An 18,339-nucleotide genomic window follows, 5' to 3' on the forward strand; every position below is an offset into this window, starting at 1 on the left:
ACATGAAGGTTTTCTCTCTCACACACTCATTTGCTGTCCACGTGAGTTGTAGGCTTCCCAGGCGGCACAACTACTTGCTTGAAAACTCGGGCCTTAACCTTGCAGCCCAGCCTCTTCCTGGTGTAGAAGGAGCCCGTTCTCGGAACCCCCCGCTTGCTCTCTGTGCTCCAGCCCTGCCAGTGACCTGCGGGTCCCCCCACATGATGGACAGAGCCTCCCATCGCCTGTGACTCGTCTCCTACCGCTCTCTCTCACCCTGGCCTCCTCGTGTTCTTCTGACCCACACTTAGGGTCTTCCCGCTTAGGGCCTCTGCACTGGGTGTTCCCCTACCTGCAACCTCTGCCTCCAGATATCTTCATGGCCAACTCCCTTACCTTCTTCAAATTTCCCCTCCTCAAGTGTCACCTTCGACGTGAGGTTCACCCTTACTTCCCTGTTTAAGCTTGCATACCGGCCCCTCCCTTGGCACCTTTGAACAAGCTACACATTTTACATATTATTCTTGGTGTTATTCAGTCACCAAGTCATGTCTAGCTCTTTGAGACCCCATGGACTACAGCATGCCAGCCTCCCTGTCCATCACCAACTCCCTGAGTTTCCTCAAACTCATGTCCCTTGAGTCGGCGATGCTTACCTAACCATCTCATGCTCTGTCGTCCCCTTCTCCTCCAGCCCTCAGTCTTTCGTAGCTTCAAGGTCTTTTCCAATAAGTCAGCTCTTCACATCAGGTGGCCCAAGTATTGGAGCTTTAGTTTCAGCATCAGTCCTTCCAATGAGTATTCAGTGTTGATTTCCTATAGGATTGATTAATTTGATCTCTTTGCTGTCCAAGGGACTCTCAAGAGTCTTCTCCAGCACCACAATTTGAAAGCATCAATTCCTTGGCATTCAGCCTTCTTTATGGTCATGTATGGTTATGACTACTAGAAAAACCATAGCTTTAAAATCACTGCAGATGGTAACTGCAGCCATGAAATTAAAAGACACTTACTCCTTGGAAGGAAAGTTATGACCAAACAAGACAGCATATTAAAAAGCAGAAACATTACTTTGCCAACAAAGGTCTGTATAGTCAAAGCTATGATTTTTCCAGTAGTCATGTATGAATGTGAGAGTTGGACTAAAAGAAAGCCAAGTGCTGAAGAATTGATGCTTTGAACTGTGGTGTTAGAGAAGACTCTTGAGAGTCCCTTGGACAGCAAGGAGATCCAACCAGTCCATCCTAAAGGAAATCAGTCCTGAATATTCATTGGAAGGACTGAGGCTGAAACTGAAGCTCCAAGACTTTGGCCACCTGATGCAAAGAACTGACTTATTTGAAAAGACCCTGATGCTGGGAAAGATTGAAGGCGGGAGGAGAAGGGGACGACAGAGGATGAGATGGCTGGATGGCATCACTGACTCAATGGACATGAGTTTGAGTAAACTCCGGGAGTTGGTGATGGACAGGGAGGCTGGCGTGCTGCAGTATATGGGGTCGCAAAGAGTCGGACACGACTGAGTGACTGAACTGAACTGAACTGACTATACAGACTTTCGTTGGCAAAGTGGTGTCTTCTCTGCTTTTTAATATGCTGTCTAGGTTTGTCATAGCTTTTCTCCCAAGGAGCAAGCATCTTTTAATCTTGTGGCCGCAGTCACCATCCACAGCAATTTTGGAGCCCAAGAAAATAAAAGCTGCTACTGTTTCCACTTTTTCCTCACCTATTTGCCGTGGAGTGATGCTATGCTGATCGTTTATTCCCTGTGTCCTACTGCTCCACTCCCTACCCCATCTCTGTATGTAAGCTCCAGAAGGGCAGGGGTCTTTCTGTTATTAAGTTTATGGGGACTTCCCTGGTGATCCAGTGGCTAAGAATCTGCCTTCCACTGCAGAGGACAAGGGTTTGATCCCTAGTTGGGGATCTATGATCCCATATGCCTTGGAGCAACTAAGCCTGCGTGATACAACTACTGAGTCCTCATGCTCTGGAGCCCACAACTAAGACCCAACACAGCCAAGTAAATAAGTAAATATTTTTTAAAGTTTATTGATACGTCCAAACCATCTAAAATAGTGCCTGAAAAGCAGTAGGTGCCCTGTAGATTTTTGTTGAATAAACTGAACGCATAAATGAACCTGTCAGTTCATATCTCTCTGCTCATGCAGTCTTCTCTATTCATCCTAACCCCCCAAAGCTACAATCTCACTGACGAGTTTTACTCCAAACATGTCTTGTTTACCTACTGGTCTCTCCCATTTCTAGTGCCAGGAGAGGCATCTGCAGTTATCTGTCAATGCCTACTTCCTGATACACACACACCAGAAAATAAAAGGCACTTAATAAATATTTGTTACCTAGATGTCCACCAAGAAACAAATGGATAAAGAAGTTGTGGTACAATGAAACACTACTCAGCCAGAAAAAAGAATGCATTTGAGTCAGTCCCAATGAGGTGGGTGAACCTAGAGCCTATCATACAGAGTGAAGTAAATCAGAAAAATTAAAACAAATATATATTAATGCATATATATGGAATCTAGAAAGGTGGTACTGATGAACCTATTGGCAGGGCAGCAGTGGAGACCCAAACACAGAGAACAGCCTTGTGGAGACAGTGGGGGAGGGAGAGGGTGGAACAAATTGAGAGAGTAGCATTTTTTTTCTTAGCATGCACACATTTTTAATTGAAGAATAACTGCTTTACAATATTGTCTTGGTTTCTGCCATACATAAACATGAATCAGCCATAGGTATAGATATGTCCCCTCCCTCTTGAACCTCCTTCCCATCTCCCAGCCCATCCCACCCCTCTAGATTGTCATAAAGCCCCAGGTTAAGCTCCCTGCATCATTCGGCAAATTCCCACTGGCTGTTTATTTTACATACAGCAGTATAAATAAATATTTGTTGAACTCAAAAATGCCCTGGGTCCTGTTGTATTTCGGGCAACTCGGACCATAACTATACAGAAGAGCTCATTCCTGAACTGCAGATTACTTCTGTTCCATAAATCTTTTCCATATCCAGGAGAAACTGATGTATCCATTTGGATAACTGGTTGAAGCAGGTGCCAATTTTTGCAAATCCTATTTTGCCAGGATTTCAGAAAACGCAAAATGGTCTTGAATAGCTGGTCTCAGACCAGGTGATTAGTGTGTTCTGACTTTTAGAATTAGGGATGCTCTCTGACTAAAGATAAGAGGAGAGGAGGTGTGGAATCACTATTAGTTACTTACTGTACGTCGGATGTTACACCAGTAATTTTACATATTATTTTATCCACAACAAACATAGGAAACAGATATTATTATCTGTATCTCACAAGTGAGGAAGCTGAAGTTCAGAGAATTAAGTAATCGTCCGAGGTCATGTAACAGGTGAGTGGCCTGACCACATTTCCTGGGGAATCAAGGTCCCTGTCCCCTTATCCCCTGCAGAGCACTAGGATGCCTCCCCTGCCGCCACGCAGGCACTTACACTTGGGGTCATCATCCTACATGTTATAAACTCACACACCTATTTTACTGTCTTTGCATTGTTGGTGTGTGATGCTTTTGCTACCCTGAATATGGTGCGAAATGATTTTACAACATCGTGGTTCTTTTAAAGTTTGGACCCTACAAAAGTACAGAATCTAATAAAGTTTACTGCTGGCCTCTGAGTACCTCAGAGGGTCACACAGGCCTGCTTTGAAGAGGTGTCTGCTCCGAGTGTATGCGTGTTCAGTCACTCAGTCATGCTGACTCTTTGTGGCCGCGTGGACTATAGCTCTCCAGGGTCCTCTGTCCATGGGATTATCCATGGAAGACTCTAGAGTGTTGCCATTTCCTTCTCTGGGGGATCGAACCCACGTCTCCTACATCTCCTGCATCAGCAGGCGGATTCTTTACTGAGCCACCTGGGATCTACCTGAAAAGTCCTGCCCAGGCTTTCACCCTGGGGACCAAACGGAATTTAGGCTGACCTGATTTGATTACAAAGAGTATTTTCATATTCCTGAATATGAAAATTTTCATTTCCTGCTCAAGGATTTCTAATTTTCTTAGGCAAGGAGGAAGCAGTCAGGGAAGGCAGGAAGGTTGCAGGAGAAAGTTTGCGGCGTTATTTTTCGAACAGATAGGGCCAGGGCTCTGCTTCCCTCAGCACTGGACAAGGGAACAGTCCAGGTAAAGGAGGACTGCTAGGGAGCAGTAGACTTGACCAGAGCACTCTGAACTCTAGCGCAGAGGAAGAACTGTGCTGGGGGGACTTCCCTTGTGGTCCATTGACAGCTAAGACTCATCGCTCTCAATGCAGGGGACCTGGGTTCCATCCCTGGTCAGGGAACTAGTTTCCACATGTAGGAACTAAGAGTTCAAAATGCATAACTAAAGATTCTGTGTGCCACAAGACTCAGTGCAGTCAAAATAAACACAGTAAAATTTTTTTTAAAAACTGTATTTGGTTCAGTTCCGCGTCTCTTGTCACGACTGAGGAGACTAAAGGACTAAAGGGCTGTCATAGTCTGTACGTGTCAATCCCAGGCTCCCAATTTACCCCTGCTCCCTTGCCTTCTGGGAACCATAAACTTGTTTTCTACATCCGTGGTCTCTTTCTGGCTTTTATAGAGAAGTTCATTTGTGCCCGTTTTTAGATTCTGCATATAAGGGTATCATATGATATTTGTCCTCTGCCCAGCTCACTTCACTTAGTATGACAGTCTCCAGGTCTGTACATGTTGCTGCAAATGGCATTATTTTGCTCTTTTTTATGACTGTGTAATATTCCACTTCATACATGCTACTAGGTATAAGACAGATAACCAACCAGGACCTCCTGTATAGCACAGGAACTCTACTCCATACTCTGTAACAGCCTACATGGGAAAAGAATTTTAAAGACAGTGGATATTAGTGTACATATACCTGATTTGATTAGCTGTATAGCAGAAACGAACATAATACCGCAGACAATTGTGTGTGCTCAGTTGCTTAGTCGCGTCCAGCTCTTGGCGACCTTGGTGGACTGTAGCCCATAGACTCCTCTGTCTGTGGGGTTTTCCAGGCAAGAATACGGGAGTGGCATGCCATTTCCTACTCTAGGGTATAAATCAACTATACTCCAATATTTTTTTTTCTTTAAAGAAGTACTGTCATAGGACAAGAGATTACATTCACAGACGATGATGCACCAGCCAGGAGAAGCATCACTAATGGCAATCAGAGATCCAAAAGCTTAGCTGAGTGGAAACATAATGATGATAATGTATAAAGATCCCCTGGAGGAAGAAGTGGCAACCCACTGCAGTATTCTTGACTGGAGAATTCCATGGACAGAGGAGCCTGGAGGGCTACAGTCGATAGGTCTGCAAAGTGTCAGGTGTGAATGAAGTGACTTAGCACAAGCACACAAGGTCAGAGTGGAAGATGAATGTTCCGGGCTCACTAAAGATGCTTCCAGGGACTTCCCTGGTGGGCCAGTGGCTAAGACTCCATGCTCCCAGTGCAGGGGACTCAGGTTCAATCCCTGGTCAGAGAACTAGATCCCACTTGCTGCAACTAAAGATCCCATGTCCCACAACTAAGACCGGGAGCAGCCAAATAAAAATTAAAAAAAAAAAGAAAGATGCTTCCAGAATGTTCCCCTTTAGGATCTGCTGGAAATGCCAAGGACACGGAAGCTCAGTCTGCAACCAGAGAGCGGTCATCTGTTAGCCCACTAAATGTGGCTGATAGAGTCTATTTGATGCCCCATCATTTGTCTCTGTCACCAGTGAACTTTGGAATAAAATGTTCATTCAGTTTCACAGCTGGGAGAGGCCTCAGGGATGGATGTTATCAGCCCCCTCCTTTTACTGATGAGGCTCCTCAGACACAGATAGATTTGGGGGACTCCGATTTTCAACTTGTATGAGAACATGAAGAGCAGTCACAGAGACGCCCTTGGGATGGCTCAGGGTCATGCTGAGTCTGCACACCCTACCGGCTGTCCCCATGAGCAGACCTGGATCTTCCAGAGCCTGAGTTTCAGCTGGAGAGCTGGGAAAATGTGATCACCTTGTGGCTCGTAAAACAACTTTCAGATAAAATGTTCAGAAAAATCTGGTTTGGCTTTTGTATCCTAGCTGGGAGGCACAAGCTGAGAAAGGAAGAGAATTAAAACATGTTCTACTCCTTCACACCCCACCCCCGCCCCCACTTATTTTTTTACATTTTATGGAAATACACATCCGGGGTGAGAAACCGTGAGCCTCTGGTTGTCTTGAGACATGACAAAGGTGAATAAAAAGAAATCTGGCTGGTAAAGAAGAAAGAGGAGTCCACAGATGTGGAATAAAGTGAAGTTTAGAATAGCAGTTCATGTAGAATTTTCACAAATATAACAGCTTAAGGGTGCTTTTTGAGAAATTGATTGAAATACACTAGGCCTATGTAGCTAAACTGGCAGAGAGTGGGGGCAGGAAATGGAGTGGGAGGGATGCTGAGAAGGAGGAAGTGGGGGGCAAGGAGACTGCTGCCCGGGGAGCCGGGGTGGGGGGACATGGGGGGCGCGACCTCATTGTGTGTGGGGGGCAGAGGAGCAGGGCTCTGTTGTCTTCGAGTTAGCATGCACCCCAGGAGGAAGGAGGCCAGTGAGTTCAGAGCACAGCCTCTCCTCCTCAAGAATCTGCTGTCTCACCCGTGCAAGGAGAGCTCCCTCTAGCTGCCCTGGGGTCTCTCGTGATCCATGCACAGGTTGGAAAAGAATTTCCAGACATATGACAAAATGAGAGGAGAATAAAGTTTACTAGAATGGGAGACGCTGATAGAACATCGGGCCAGCTCACGAGAGAGCCAAACGTTTTTGCAAGCTTGCAGCCAATTTTCATAGTCTCAAGACAGAGAAAATTCCTACTGAAATGGTGGCACTAGGTGATTGGTTAGGATGCTATAGAGTGGAGAGTAGGGTGGGCATTTTACATGGTGGGGGGTCAGGGAACTGGACAGTTGAGATCAGGAGGCTTATAGCAACAGTTACTATGGGGCTTGGTCAGTTCCAGAGACTTTTATACTGTGACCCTGATACTGGGATCCACGCCTGTGACCTTGGTAAAGGGCTCCACACGTCACCCAGCAGCTAGTGAAGCAGGGGACGAGGAAAACGGGCAGGATACCTTGGCAGCCTTCTTGCTGTAATGAAAACAAAATCCACAATAAACTCGGGAGACTCAAGAGAGAACAGAGGAGAGAAAGGGAACTTTTGTATCAGACGGAGCTCCGTGTGTACACTCCAAGTGGAGACATGCAAAGGGCATTTTAGGCTGCCACCTCCCTCCTTCCTTAATCTTCCTGCTATCACAGGTGCCCAACTATGCAAACATCCGGTCCTGAAGGACATTAAATATTGGTTAACAACCAGGGTAACCCAGAACTGTTTACACGGGGTGACGGAGAGACTCTTTCACTCTAAGCATGCCAAGTCTGCTGCTGCTGCTGCTAAGTCGCTTCAGTCGACTCTGTGCGACCCCATAGACGTCAGCCCACCAGGCTCCCCCGTCCCTGGGATTCTCCAGGCAAGAACACTGGAGTGGGTTGCCATTTCCTCCTCCAATGCATGAAAGTGAAAAGTGAAAGTGAAGTTGCTCAGTCATGTCCGACTCCTAGCAACCCCATGGACTGCAGCCTACCAGGCTCCTCCATCCATGGGATTTTCCAGCAAAAGTACTGGAGTGGGGTGCCATTGCCTTCTCTGATGCCATGTCTAATATTCCTCAGTTAAGGAAATTCATCAGAACCTCTAAATGTTTTCCTAAGCTAAACAATAACATTCCTTGTTCCAAAATTTTAAGCAGTGGTCTGGGGACATTTTTACATGTTATGGACACTATTTTTTAATGCATAGATGTTGTAAGAGACAAAAGCATTTATTACTAGTTAAAGATCCTTTTCTCATACCACTGACTGCCTCCTTGCTGCTTATGCAATGGAAAGGGGGTGTGTGTTCATCGAGACTGTTCACACAGGGGCTTGCTCACCACTTAACCTCTGTGTCCTGCTCACACCTTCATCCACAGCTTTATCATGCATAGAGGGAACACTGCCTCCTCCATTTGACAGAAAACAGTGACAATTACACCACAGGAAGACCTTCGATGCCAATAAAGGGGTCAGGAAGAGACAGCTCAAGTCAACTGATTTGCGTTTGTGCTTTGAGATCCTGCCTGTGCACTGTGAGCCCCCAGCCCCCTGTGTTCATCCTGGGACCCTCACAACTTGGGACCCTGCATCCAGCTCTCTTTGTTTCCGGTCCTCGGCTATTTCCCTTTCCCTTACAGGCTCAGTACAAGGGTAGGGAAGGGACTTCCCTGGTAGTCTCATGGTTAAGAATCCATCTTGCAATGCAGAATTGGTTCAATCCCTGGTTGGGGAACTAAGATCCCACATGGTAACTACCGAGTCTACACCACAACTAGAGAGTCCATGCACCGCAGTGGTGCAACTAAGAGCCAAGGAAGCAAATAAATTAATTAATTTAGAAAAAAGAGTAGAGAAGATGATGACTCTTCTGGTTCTGTGTGTGTGTGTGTGCTCAGTCACTTCAGTCGTGTCTGACTTTCTGCGACCACATAGACTGTAGCCCTCCAGGCTCCTCTGTCCATGGGATTCTCCAGGCAAGAAAATTAGAGTAGGTTGCCATTTCCTCCTCCAGGGGATCTTCCCAACCCAGGGATCGAACCCAGGTCTCCCACATTGCGGTTGGATTCTTTACCGATTGAGCCACCACGGAAGCCCAAGAATACTGGAGTGGTAGCCCATCCCTTATCCAGAGGATCTTCCCAACCCAGGAATGGAACCGAGGTCACCTGCATTGCAGCTCAGCTTTACCAGCTGAGCTACCAGGGAAGTCCATTATTCTCTTTCTCACATTGCCTATATATACTGAGATAGCAGGGATATTTTACTTCCTCTGTATATTTTGGGTTCCAAACATTCACCATACATGACGTCAGTCTCTCCCTTCCTTTCCCATCCCTGCAGGACAGAACGTTGTTCCATCCTGTGAGTAACAGCTGCATGGACTGTAACCCTGCAGAGAAGAAGATCTTCATGGCCAGATGCGATCCTCTCTCAGAGACTCAGCAGTGGGTTTTTGAACATATTAATATGACTGTTTTAGAAAAATTTAACTACCATGCCAGTTCCTAGGAAGAAAACAAAAGGAAGGACGAAAAGAGTGATTCCCTACAGATGATAAAAAAAATTCAACTTTAGCCAGCCTCTGGGTCAAAGGAGTCAGGAATAACTTTTCCTAGATCCGGGAAGCCTGGTTGGAAAGATCTGTAAATGCCTTGTCCAGGTACGGCATCCTGAAGAACTTCCTGCATCTCGAAGAACTTGGCTGAGAACCTCGCCAGCTGCTTCGGAGAACTTTGAGCAGTCCCCTTGCTGGCCAAGGGCAAAGATGACTTAGGGACATTTCCAAACAACTGCTGAGTTAATAAATCCTAGCATTTCTCAGGTCAAATCCTGCAGTAGTGAGTAGCTATGAATGGATCCTATTAAGTGGGTGGGTGGGGGTGGAGGTGGAGGGTGTGACCCCTCTGACAGCCTGTTGCAGGTTTAGAATGAGCCCGTTCTCCAACTAGAATGGTTCAGAGTGCTGCAGAGGATTCTAGAGTGCTCATACCATTCTGTGTTCCTGTGTTATTTTGCCATGAGGGTGTGCAATCTAAGACAAATTACATCACGAAACAGACTTCCAGCGTCTCCATGCCTTTCCTGACTTCTGTCATTTCCCTTTCACAGCAGAGGTAACTTACTGGTCATAAAAGTTCATGCTCCATAAGCCAGCTGGAGTTCTAATTCAGTGCCCTTGTATGAATCCAGTTGAAAACAAACACGAATAAAAAACTATGCTACCAAGTTGCTCCAAAGAGAAATATTTCATGGAAGCAGCGAAACCATGTAAGGTTTAGGAGAGGAGTTTCACTAGGAAAATCTATTTTTACTTTTCTATTATTTTTAGAATTTTCAGAGTCTGATGTTAGTCCAGTCATTGTTTTATTAAGGAAGGACATGGAGTGAGGCTGATGTAATATGTTGAGGAGATTCTTAAATCCAAATAAATCTACACTCCAAGAAACATGTGAAAATGACTTGGTACACTTCAGTTATGTCTGGTAAGGGCTGGGGACATAGAACTGGTTGCGTTTTGCTTTGGGCTGGCTTTTCTTTTTGTTGGTGTTCATTTGTTTTATAGTGTAGATATTAATGATGCTTTTGTTTTTCTTGGACACACATTGAACGACTTTCCATTAATAAAGTGCTTCTGACCCCGTTTTCTATTCATGGGACAGTATTTCAGGGATAATTTAAAAATTAAATGGAACATTTAATCCTTAAAATATTTTTTTTAACTCTTCAGTAACAATGGGGGTAGGGGAAAAATATATGGAGATAAGCCTGTAGAGGAAGGAATGATATTTTGTCATACATACATTTCTCGAGTTTTTTTTTTTTCCAGATAGAAAACAGTTTTTATTTTGCTTTTGTTGTTTTGCTGCTGCTGCTGCTGCTAAGTCGCTTCAGTCGTGTCCGACTCTGTGCAACCCCATAGATGGCAGCCCACCAGGCTCCCCCATCCCTGGGATTCTCCAGGCAAGAACACTGGAGTGGGTTTTGTTGTTTTTAACTCAGTTTTATATTAATTATATATATATAATATATATATAGTCTTGGATATAAGAGCATTGAATTTTAGAAGTAGGAAGACTCTTAGAATCCAATCTGTTTGTTTTTGTAGATGAATAGCAAAAGCCTGGAGAAAATGGTCCTAATTCCTAACAGGGCGAAAGGGTCTTCCAACGCCTGGTGTCCAGTGCTTTTCCTCCTGTGTTGCATTGACTCTTACATCATCCAAGAAGGTTTAGGTCATTCCTCTGATTTCACTTGAGACGTTCAGTCCCTCAATGACAATAACGTACCTGCCTGGGGATGCCTACAAGAGTAGCACTCATGTTCAGAAGCTTAAACATATGAAACCACTTCTTACAAATGTTACTGATTGTGTTCTCTCCTTGAAGTTTAATCCAACATCCAGTTACACTGCCCTGCTAACAGGTGGGGAAGAGTTACTTCATTCTCTCACTAATGTTTCAAGCATTCTTTTGAAGAACTATTCTTTTTAAACTGACAGTTGCAGAGATTTTTTTGTGTGTTGGTCAAGAGATCTCGAAACATTCAAGATGCATGGTGAAGAAAATCGATAATGAGAAATTAACCTGGTTGTTGAACAATTTCAGAGAGTGGGCGAAGATTTATCTCAAGTGTTCAGAGAGCAACCTGGTTGTAGAAGGAGATGGGCCTATAAAAATTCACATTATGTCATTAAACAGTTGACTGCTATTTACAGTCACACCAAAGAGCCAGCCTGGTGAGCTGTGCCCTGGAACGCCCGGATCTGCAGTATTCAAGGATGCTCTCATCAGGAGAAGCTGGCCATAACCTGCTCAGCACTGTCCCCAAAGAGAACCTGAATACTGCATCCTTTAGGCGTGACACCTGGGATCGACATGGGTTGCTTTCCTGATCTCAGAGGGTCTTGTACTCTTACTTTGACTTAAAGGATGTAATACAAAAAAAAATTAAAACTAGAAGATTTTTTCCAAGAGAAGCCTGGGACAGGAAAGCCAAAATTAGATCCTCAAGGGACTTTCCTGGTGGTCCAGTGGTTAAGACGCCCTGGTCCCAATGCAGAGGGCCGGGGTTTGACCCCTGGTTGGAAAACTAGATCCCACATTCTGCAGCTAAGATCTGGTACAACTCAAATAGATAGATAGATACTTGAAAAAAAATCCTCAAACTGCCAAGTAATTGTTAGACATATGAGAAGACCAAACATTCAAATAGAATAAAAGGAAGTCTCAGAATCTCCCCCTGGGCAGAAGGGCCTGGCACTGACATGAACATGTCCAATTTCCCAGCATCACCAAGGGTGGGAATCTGCTTCCTTTAAACACCACCATGACTGCTCTGAAACATAGAACATTACATATGTTTGTGTATTTATTTGGCAAGAGGACTGAATGGTCACTGGAGAGATTATCTTTCCTGGAAAGAACAGGATTTAGAAGTTGGAGCAGCAGAGTTGTGACCCACCCTTTTATCAGAATTGGAGGGAAAATAGCAGCAAGTTCATCTGGCCTCGGGAACTGCTACTTCTCCAGGATAAGAAATGATTTTTCCCAGAAGTTAGAAAATAGTTAACTTTTCAAACCCCTTTTTAATGTATTTACCAAGAAAAGGCTGTGCTGGAAAACAGTTGTGAACTAATCATGGGATTTTCATGTGCTCCGAGGCTGATGAACACCATGGCAATAGTAATGTGCTGCTTCCAGGTCTGCCACTGCTTAATTTAAAACACCCACATGACCACAAGACTGTTTTTAAATGCAGTCACCATCTCAGAGTCCTCAGTGTGTAATGCAAGGCCCAGGATTCTCTTGTGAGTTGGTGCATGAGAGCTCAGTCACTTCAGTCGTGTCTGACTCTTAGCAACCATATGGACCGTAGCCCGCCAGGCTCCTCTGTCCATGCGATTCTCCAGGCAAGAATACTGGAGTGGGTTGCCACTTCCTTCTCCAGGGGATCTTCCAAACCCAAGGATTGAACCCACATCTCTTCTGTCTTCCGCATTGGCAATTGGGTTCTTTACCGCTAGCGCCACCTGGGAAGAGCTTTCAGGCCTCCCTGACAGCTCAGGGGTGAAGAATCCACCCGCAAACACAGGAGACGCAGGTCTGATCCCTGGGTCGGGAAGATCCCCTGGAGAAGGGATTTGTAGCCCACCCAGCATTCTTGCCTGGGAAATTCCGTGGAGTCAGACACGACTGAGTGACTGAACACAGTGGCATGAGATTCTTGTGAGCACTGATTTACCCCGGCACCCTCAGGAAGACCTCCTGAGGCCTCTTCCCCAACACGGATATAAGGCAGAAGTATTCTTTCATAGGCAGGTGCTGGAGATAAAGAAAGAGGGCATTTTATATAAACCCTGAGAGGGAACATCTCAGAGGGAAACTCTCTCTCAGCGATTCCCTGGGACTCTGGGAGCTGATGGCAATGACAGGTAGGCTGCATCTCCAGACACGGGTGCCCTTCGTCCCCTGCTTTCACAGCATCCCAGGGCCTGCTCTGGCCATCATTACTCTCAGATGACACCACCAGCTGGCTGTAATTACTCTCCACGTGTGCGCCCCGAGCGGGAACACTGACAGGTGACAAGTGGCTGGTCCTCCCACGCCGCCAACATGAGAAGATTGTGCTTTGATTTATGTCTGGAGCCCTTGTCGGAGACCCCGGAGCTGTCGGTGACTCTATTTGGTGGACTAGACATTGGCCGGGAGCTTTAATCAGTCACTCATCTGTGCGCCCAACATGCCAGGCTGGTGCATCCCGGACTGCAGCTTCAGAGACGCCAGCCCAGGTGCGTGTCTGATGCTGCACTTCACAGAAACCTGGGCTCATTTCTTCTGTCCTCGAGCCTGAAGTGGCCCCCCTCAGCACATCAGGAGACAGTCCCCAGGGTCCCTGCAGTCTGCTGCCCACCACGCGTGCCCGGGTCAACCTCAGTACAGAGAGCCTGGACACTGAAGACTCTTCTATCCTGACCTCACTCACCTTGTGAAGGGTGAGCTTACTAGTTTGTAACTCAGAGGCACAGGTCCCGGTTTACCAGGAACCATCCTAGTTTGCGCCTGGTTAATTATCATTACCCAGAGATCAAATCAGTCAATCTTAAGGGAAATCAACCCTGAATATTCATTGGAAGGACTGGTGCTGAAGCTGAAGCTCCAATACTTTGACCCCCTGATGCAAGCAGCCAACTCATAAGAAAAAGACACTGATGCAGGGAAAGACTGGAGGCAGGAGGAGAAGGGGGCGGCAGACGATGAGATGGCTAGATGGCATCACCAATACAATGGACATGAGCTTGGGAAAACTTTGGGAGATGGTGAGTGACAGGGAGGCCTGGCATGCTGCCGTCCATGGGAACGCAAAGAGTTGGATATGACTGGGCAACTGAACAACAACAACAACAATTATCATTAATGCTTCCTTTTACTCTTAAAAATGTCCTAGTTTGGATAGAAAAGTACCTGGTCACTCTACAGTCTACCTGCCTGTTTCCTTCCTAGCTCCTCCTCAGAAAGTTAAAATGTCCAGTACTTATGAATGCCCAGCGCCAACAGGAAATCATGAGTCTCACCCCTTCCCTTTACACAGGACCAGGTGACAACCAGTTTTATTTGGGGATTGTCTAAAGCATTCACATGGTTCTTTACAAGTTGCCTGATGGAGACTTTCCAATTAAGGGTTCTAATAACCATCTGTTTGCCATGTCAAGATAATCCTAGTTGAATTTTTTTTACATGATGTAAAAAAAGAATGTATTTGAAATCAACTAAGTCATTTCCTACTTTTCCAAGTTGAAAACAATAGCGCCCTATCAGCAGCCATATTATTAATTCTCAATATTATGGTATGAGACGTGTGTGCTCACTCAGTCGTGTTCGATTCCTTGCGACCCCAGGGACTGTAGCCCACCAGGCCTCCTCCATCTGTGGGATTCTCCAGGCAAGAACACTGGAGTGGGTAGCCATTTCCTTCTCCAGGGGATCTTCCTCACCCAGGGATTGAAACTCAGTCTCCTGCATTGGCAGGTAGATTCTTTACCACTGAGTCACCAGAGAAGCCCCTAAGAGTCCTTGAGTTAGTAGCTCAGTTGTGTCTGACTCTTTGCGACCCATGGACCATAGCACACCAGGCTCCTCTGTCCATGGAATTCTCCAGGCAAGAATACTGGAGTGGGTTGCCATTCCCTTCTCCAGGGGATCTTCCCAACCCAGGGGTCAAACCCGGGTCTCCTGCAATGCAGGTGGATCATTTACCATCTGAGCAACCTTATATCCATCTAAATATTTTTACTGCATCAAGACAATTCTAGATTAAATGTTTTGCTCATGATTTAAAAAATTTATTTGAAATCAACTAAGTCATTTTTCACTTTTGCAAACTGAAAACAGTAGATCCCCACCTGCAGTCATATTATTAATTCTTAACATTATGGTATCAGATACAGGTAAATAAATAGATAATATTCTATTTACAATATTGCTTTTGTTTTTCAAAATGATTTTACATTCCTCTCCTTCTGCCATTGTAACCACCCAGTGATTACACCCAATGGTAGATTATATTACCATCCTTGGGGGAAATTACAAGGACTTCCCTGGTGGTCCAGTGGTTAGGACTCTGCTTCCATTGGGGGCAGGGGTTCTTACCCCTAATTGGGGAAGATCCCTCATGCCATGAGGCATGGCCAAAAATTTTTAAAATAAATAAATAAAATGGTTAGTTCTTATGTTAAAAAAAAAAAAAAAAAAAAAGGAGGAGGAGGAAGAGAATAAGAAACTGCAGGATTCGGGTCAGGGGGTATGTCAGGTCAAAGGCATACAAGTTCACACACAGCCTGGCCCAGAATCCAGGCCTGGATGCTGACATCTCAGTTCTGCCCATTTCCATGGTGTCCGCACCTCACTGTAGGGTCACTGGTTCACAGTCAAACCAAACATGAGAGGCTCCGAGTTACTTCAGAATGCTGTAGACAGTCCTCCAGGGGTGGGGAGAGGGAGGGCTGCCTTTGACCCATAATGATGTTTGCTTTTCTCCCTGCAAGATGGGTAAAGGGGGAGCACCATGCTGCGTGCAGGATGATTCCCTCCTAACAAGGTGTCCAGGGTGCTCTGAAGGAGCAGTCAACAAAAGCTGTGTGCCCAGCTCTGGAGGAGAAGCCCTCGAGCAAGCACTGCGCTCTGGGAGTCTTCATGGGTTCAGTCCTTCGGACTACAGTCTGTGAAGTCGCAAAGAGTTGGACAGGACTGAAATGACTGAGCACTCAATATTCTTTATTTTTAATTTAATTTACTTATTTTAATTGAAGGATAATTGCTTTACAGTATTGCATTGGTTTCTACCAAACATCAACATGAATCAGCCATAGGTTCAATATTCTTTCTGAAATGTTCTGTCCAAGTACAGCTATTAGCCATTTGAGACTCTGAAATGCACTGATGTCAGCTCGCTCTGTAGGAACTTTTTCTATTCTGGGGATACTAAATCAGAATTTCTCGGGGATACTAAAGGCTGCTAGATACAGAAAATTCTACAACTGAAGAGACAATACACCGCTTTTTGCCATAGCTCTTAATGTCTTAGCACTAGTATTAATAAATCCAAGTTAATTCCCTGCTGTGGTGGTCATGCTCTTATATACGGACACAGATGTCTAAAGAACGATCAGGGGTAATCTAGAGCTACACTTACCTTGAGAGGAACATATCCCAAAACATCTTATTTCAAAACTACTCTAGCTTGCTTTACCAGCGGTTGTTAAACTGTAGCACCTGGCAGTCCTGTTGGTTTGGTTGCTAAGTCATGTCTGACTCTTTGTGACCCTGTAGACTGTAGCCCGCCAGGCTCCTCTGTCCATGGGGTTTCCCAGGCAAGAATACTGGAGTGGGTTGCCATTTCCTCCTCCAGTGGATCATCCTGACCAGGGATTGAGCCCATGTCTCCTGCATAGCAGGTGGATTCTTTACCACTGAGCCACCAGGGAAGCCCCCATAGTACCTGAAGGGATTGTCAAAACAGATTGCTGAGAATTTCCAGGCAGTCCAGTGGTTAGCATTCAGCGCTCTCATAGCCAGGGCCCCAGGTTTGATCCCTGGTCAGGGAACTAAGATCCTATAAGCCATGAGGTGTCGACAATAAAATAAAATAAAAACAGATTGCTGAGCCACCCCATCCCCACCCTATTCTGATTCATTCAGTCTGGGTTGGGGTCCAAGGAGTTACATTTCTAACAAGCTTTTAGGTGATGAGGACTCTGATGGTCTGAGATCCACCCTTTAGCTTAGATCCACAGTTTCACCTTTTTAAAAATCTTTGATTAAAAAAATTTTGTTGTTGTTGTTCTCCATTCTTTTTAAAAATATTTATTTACTTTATTGGAGGCTAATTACTTTAAAATACTGTCATGGTTTTTGCCATACATCAACATGAATCAGCCATGGGTGTACATGTGTCCCACCATTCTGAACTCCCTTCCCACCTCCCTCCCCATCCCATCCCTCTGGGATGTCCCAGAGCACCGGTTTTGGGTGCCCTGCTTCATGCATCGATTTTGCACTTGTCATCTACTTTACATATGGTAATATACATTTCAATGCTATTCTCTTATATCATCCAACCATCACCTTCTCCCTCACAGTCCAAAAATCTGTTCTTTACATTTGTGTCTCTTTTGCTGTCTTGCATATAGGGTCATCATTGCCATCTGTCTAAATTCCACATATATGCATTCATATACTGTATTGATGTTTCTCTTTCTGGCTTACTTTACTCTGCATAATAGGCTCCAGTTTCATCTACCTCATTAGAACTGCCTCAAATGCATTCTTTTTTATAGCTGAGTAATATTCCATGGTGTATATGTACCACAGCTTCCTTATCCATTCGTCTGTTGATGGGCGTCTAGGTTGCTTCCATGTCCTGGCTATTATAAACAGTGCTGCGATGAACATTGGGGTGCACGTGTCTCTTTCAGATCTGGTTTCCTCAGTGTGTATGCCCAGGAGTGGGATTGCTGGGTCATATGGCAGTTCTATTTCCAGTTTTTAAGAAATCTCCACACTGTTCTCCATAGTGGCTGTACTAGTTTGTATTCCCATCAACAGTGTAAGAGGGCTCCCTTTTCTCCACATCCTCTCCAGCATTTACTGTTTGTAGACTTTTTCATAGCAGCCACTCTGACCAGCGTGAGATGATACCTCATTGTGGTTTTGATTTGCATTTCTCTGACAATGAGTGATGTTGAGCACCTTTCCATGTGTTTTTAGCCTTCTGTGTGTCTTCTTTGGAGAAATGTCTGTTTAGTTCTTTGGCCCATTTTTTTTTTATTGGATTGTTTGTTTTTCTGGTACAGTTTCACATTTTGAAAATACCTTTAAAAGCTAGTTTTATTGATGTTGAATGTGTTTAGAAACTGTGTAATACATCTAAAGCCATCTCTCAGGGGACTTCTCTAGTGGTCTGATGGTTAGGAATCCACCGTGCAATGCAGGGGATGCAGGTTTGATCCTGGGTTGGGGGACTAAAATCCCACATGCCGCAGAGCTAGTAAGCCCAAGTACCACCAACTACTGAAGCCCACACTTATGTGCCACAACTAGCAAGTCCGTGTGCCTCAACAAAAGATCCCACATGCCACAACTAAGGCCCAACTCAGCCAAAGAAATAAATCAGTTCAGTTCAGTCACTCAGTCGTGTCCGACTC

General features: G+C 45.1%; 1 protein-coding gene across 1 annotated transcript in view; it reads left to right on the top strand.

Moving 5' to 3' along the window:
• Positions 1–9,149, top strand: part of GALNTL6 (polypeptide N-acetylgalactosaminyltransferase like 6) — a 1,391,526-nt gene extending 1,382,377 nt beyond the window's left edge. Inside the window, exon 12 of the mRNA XM_065908367.1 lies at positions 8,982–9,149. Within this exon, the coding sequence (XP_065764439.1) occupies positions 8,982–9,149 (168 nt within the window). The remainder of the gene's footprint in view (positions 1–8,981) is intronic.
• The last annotated feature ends 9,190 nt before the right edge of the window (positions 9,150–18,339 follow it).

Source organism: Muntiacus reevesi, chromosome 17, assembly GCF_963930625.1.
Source record: "Muntiacus reevesi chromosome 17, mMunRee1.1, whole genome shotgun sequence".
Lineage (NCBI taxonomy): Eukaryota > Metazoa > Chordata > Mammalia > Artiodactyla > Cervidae > Muntiacus > Muntiacus reevesi.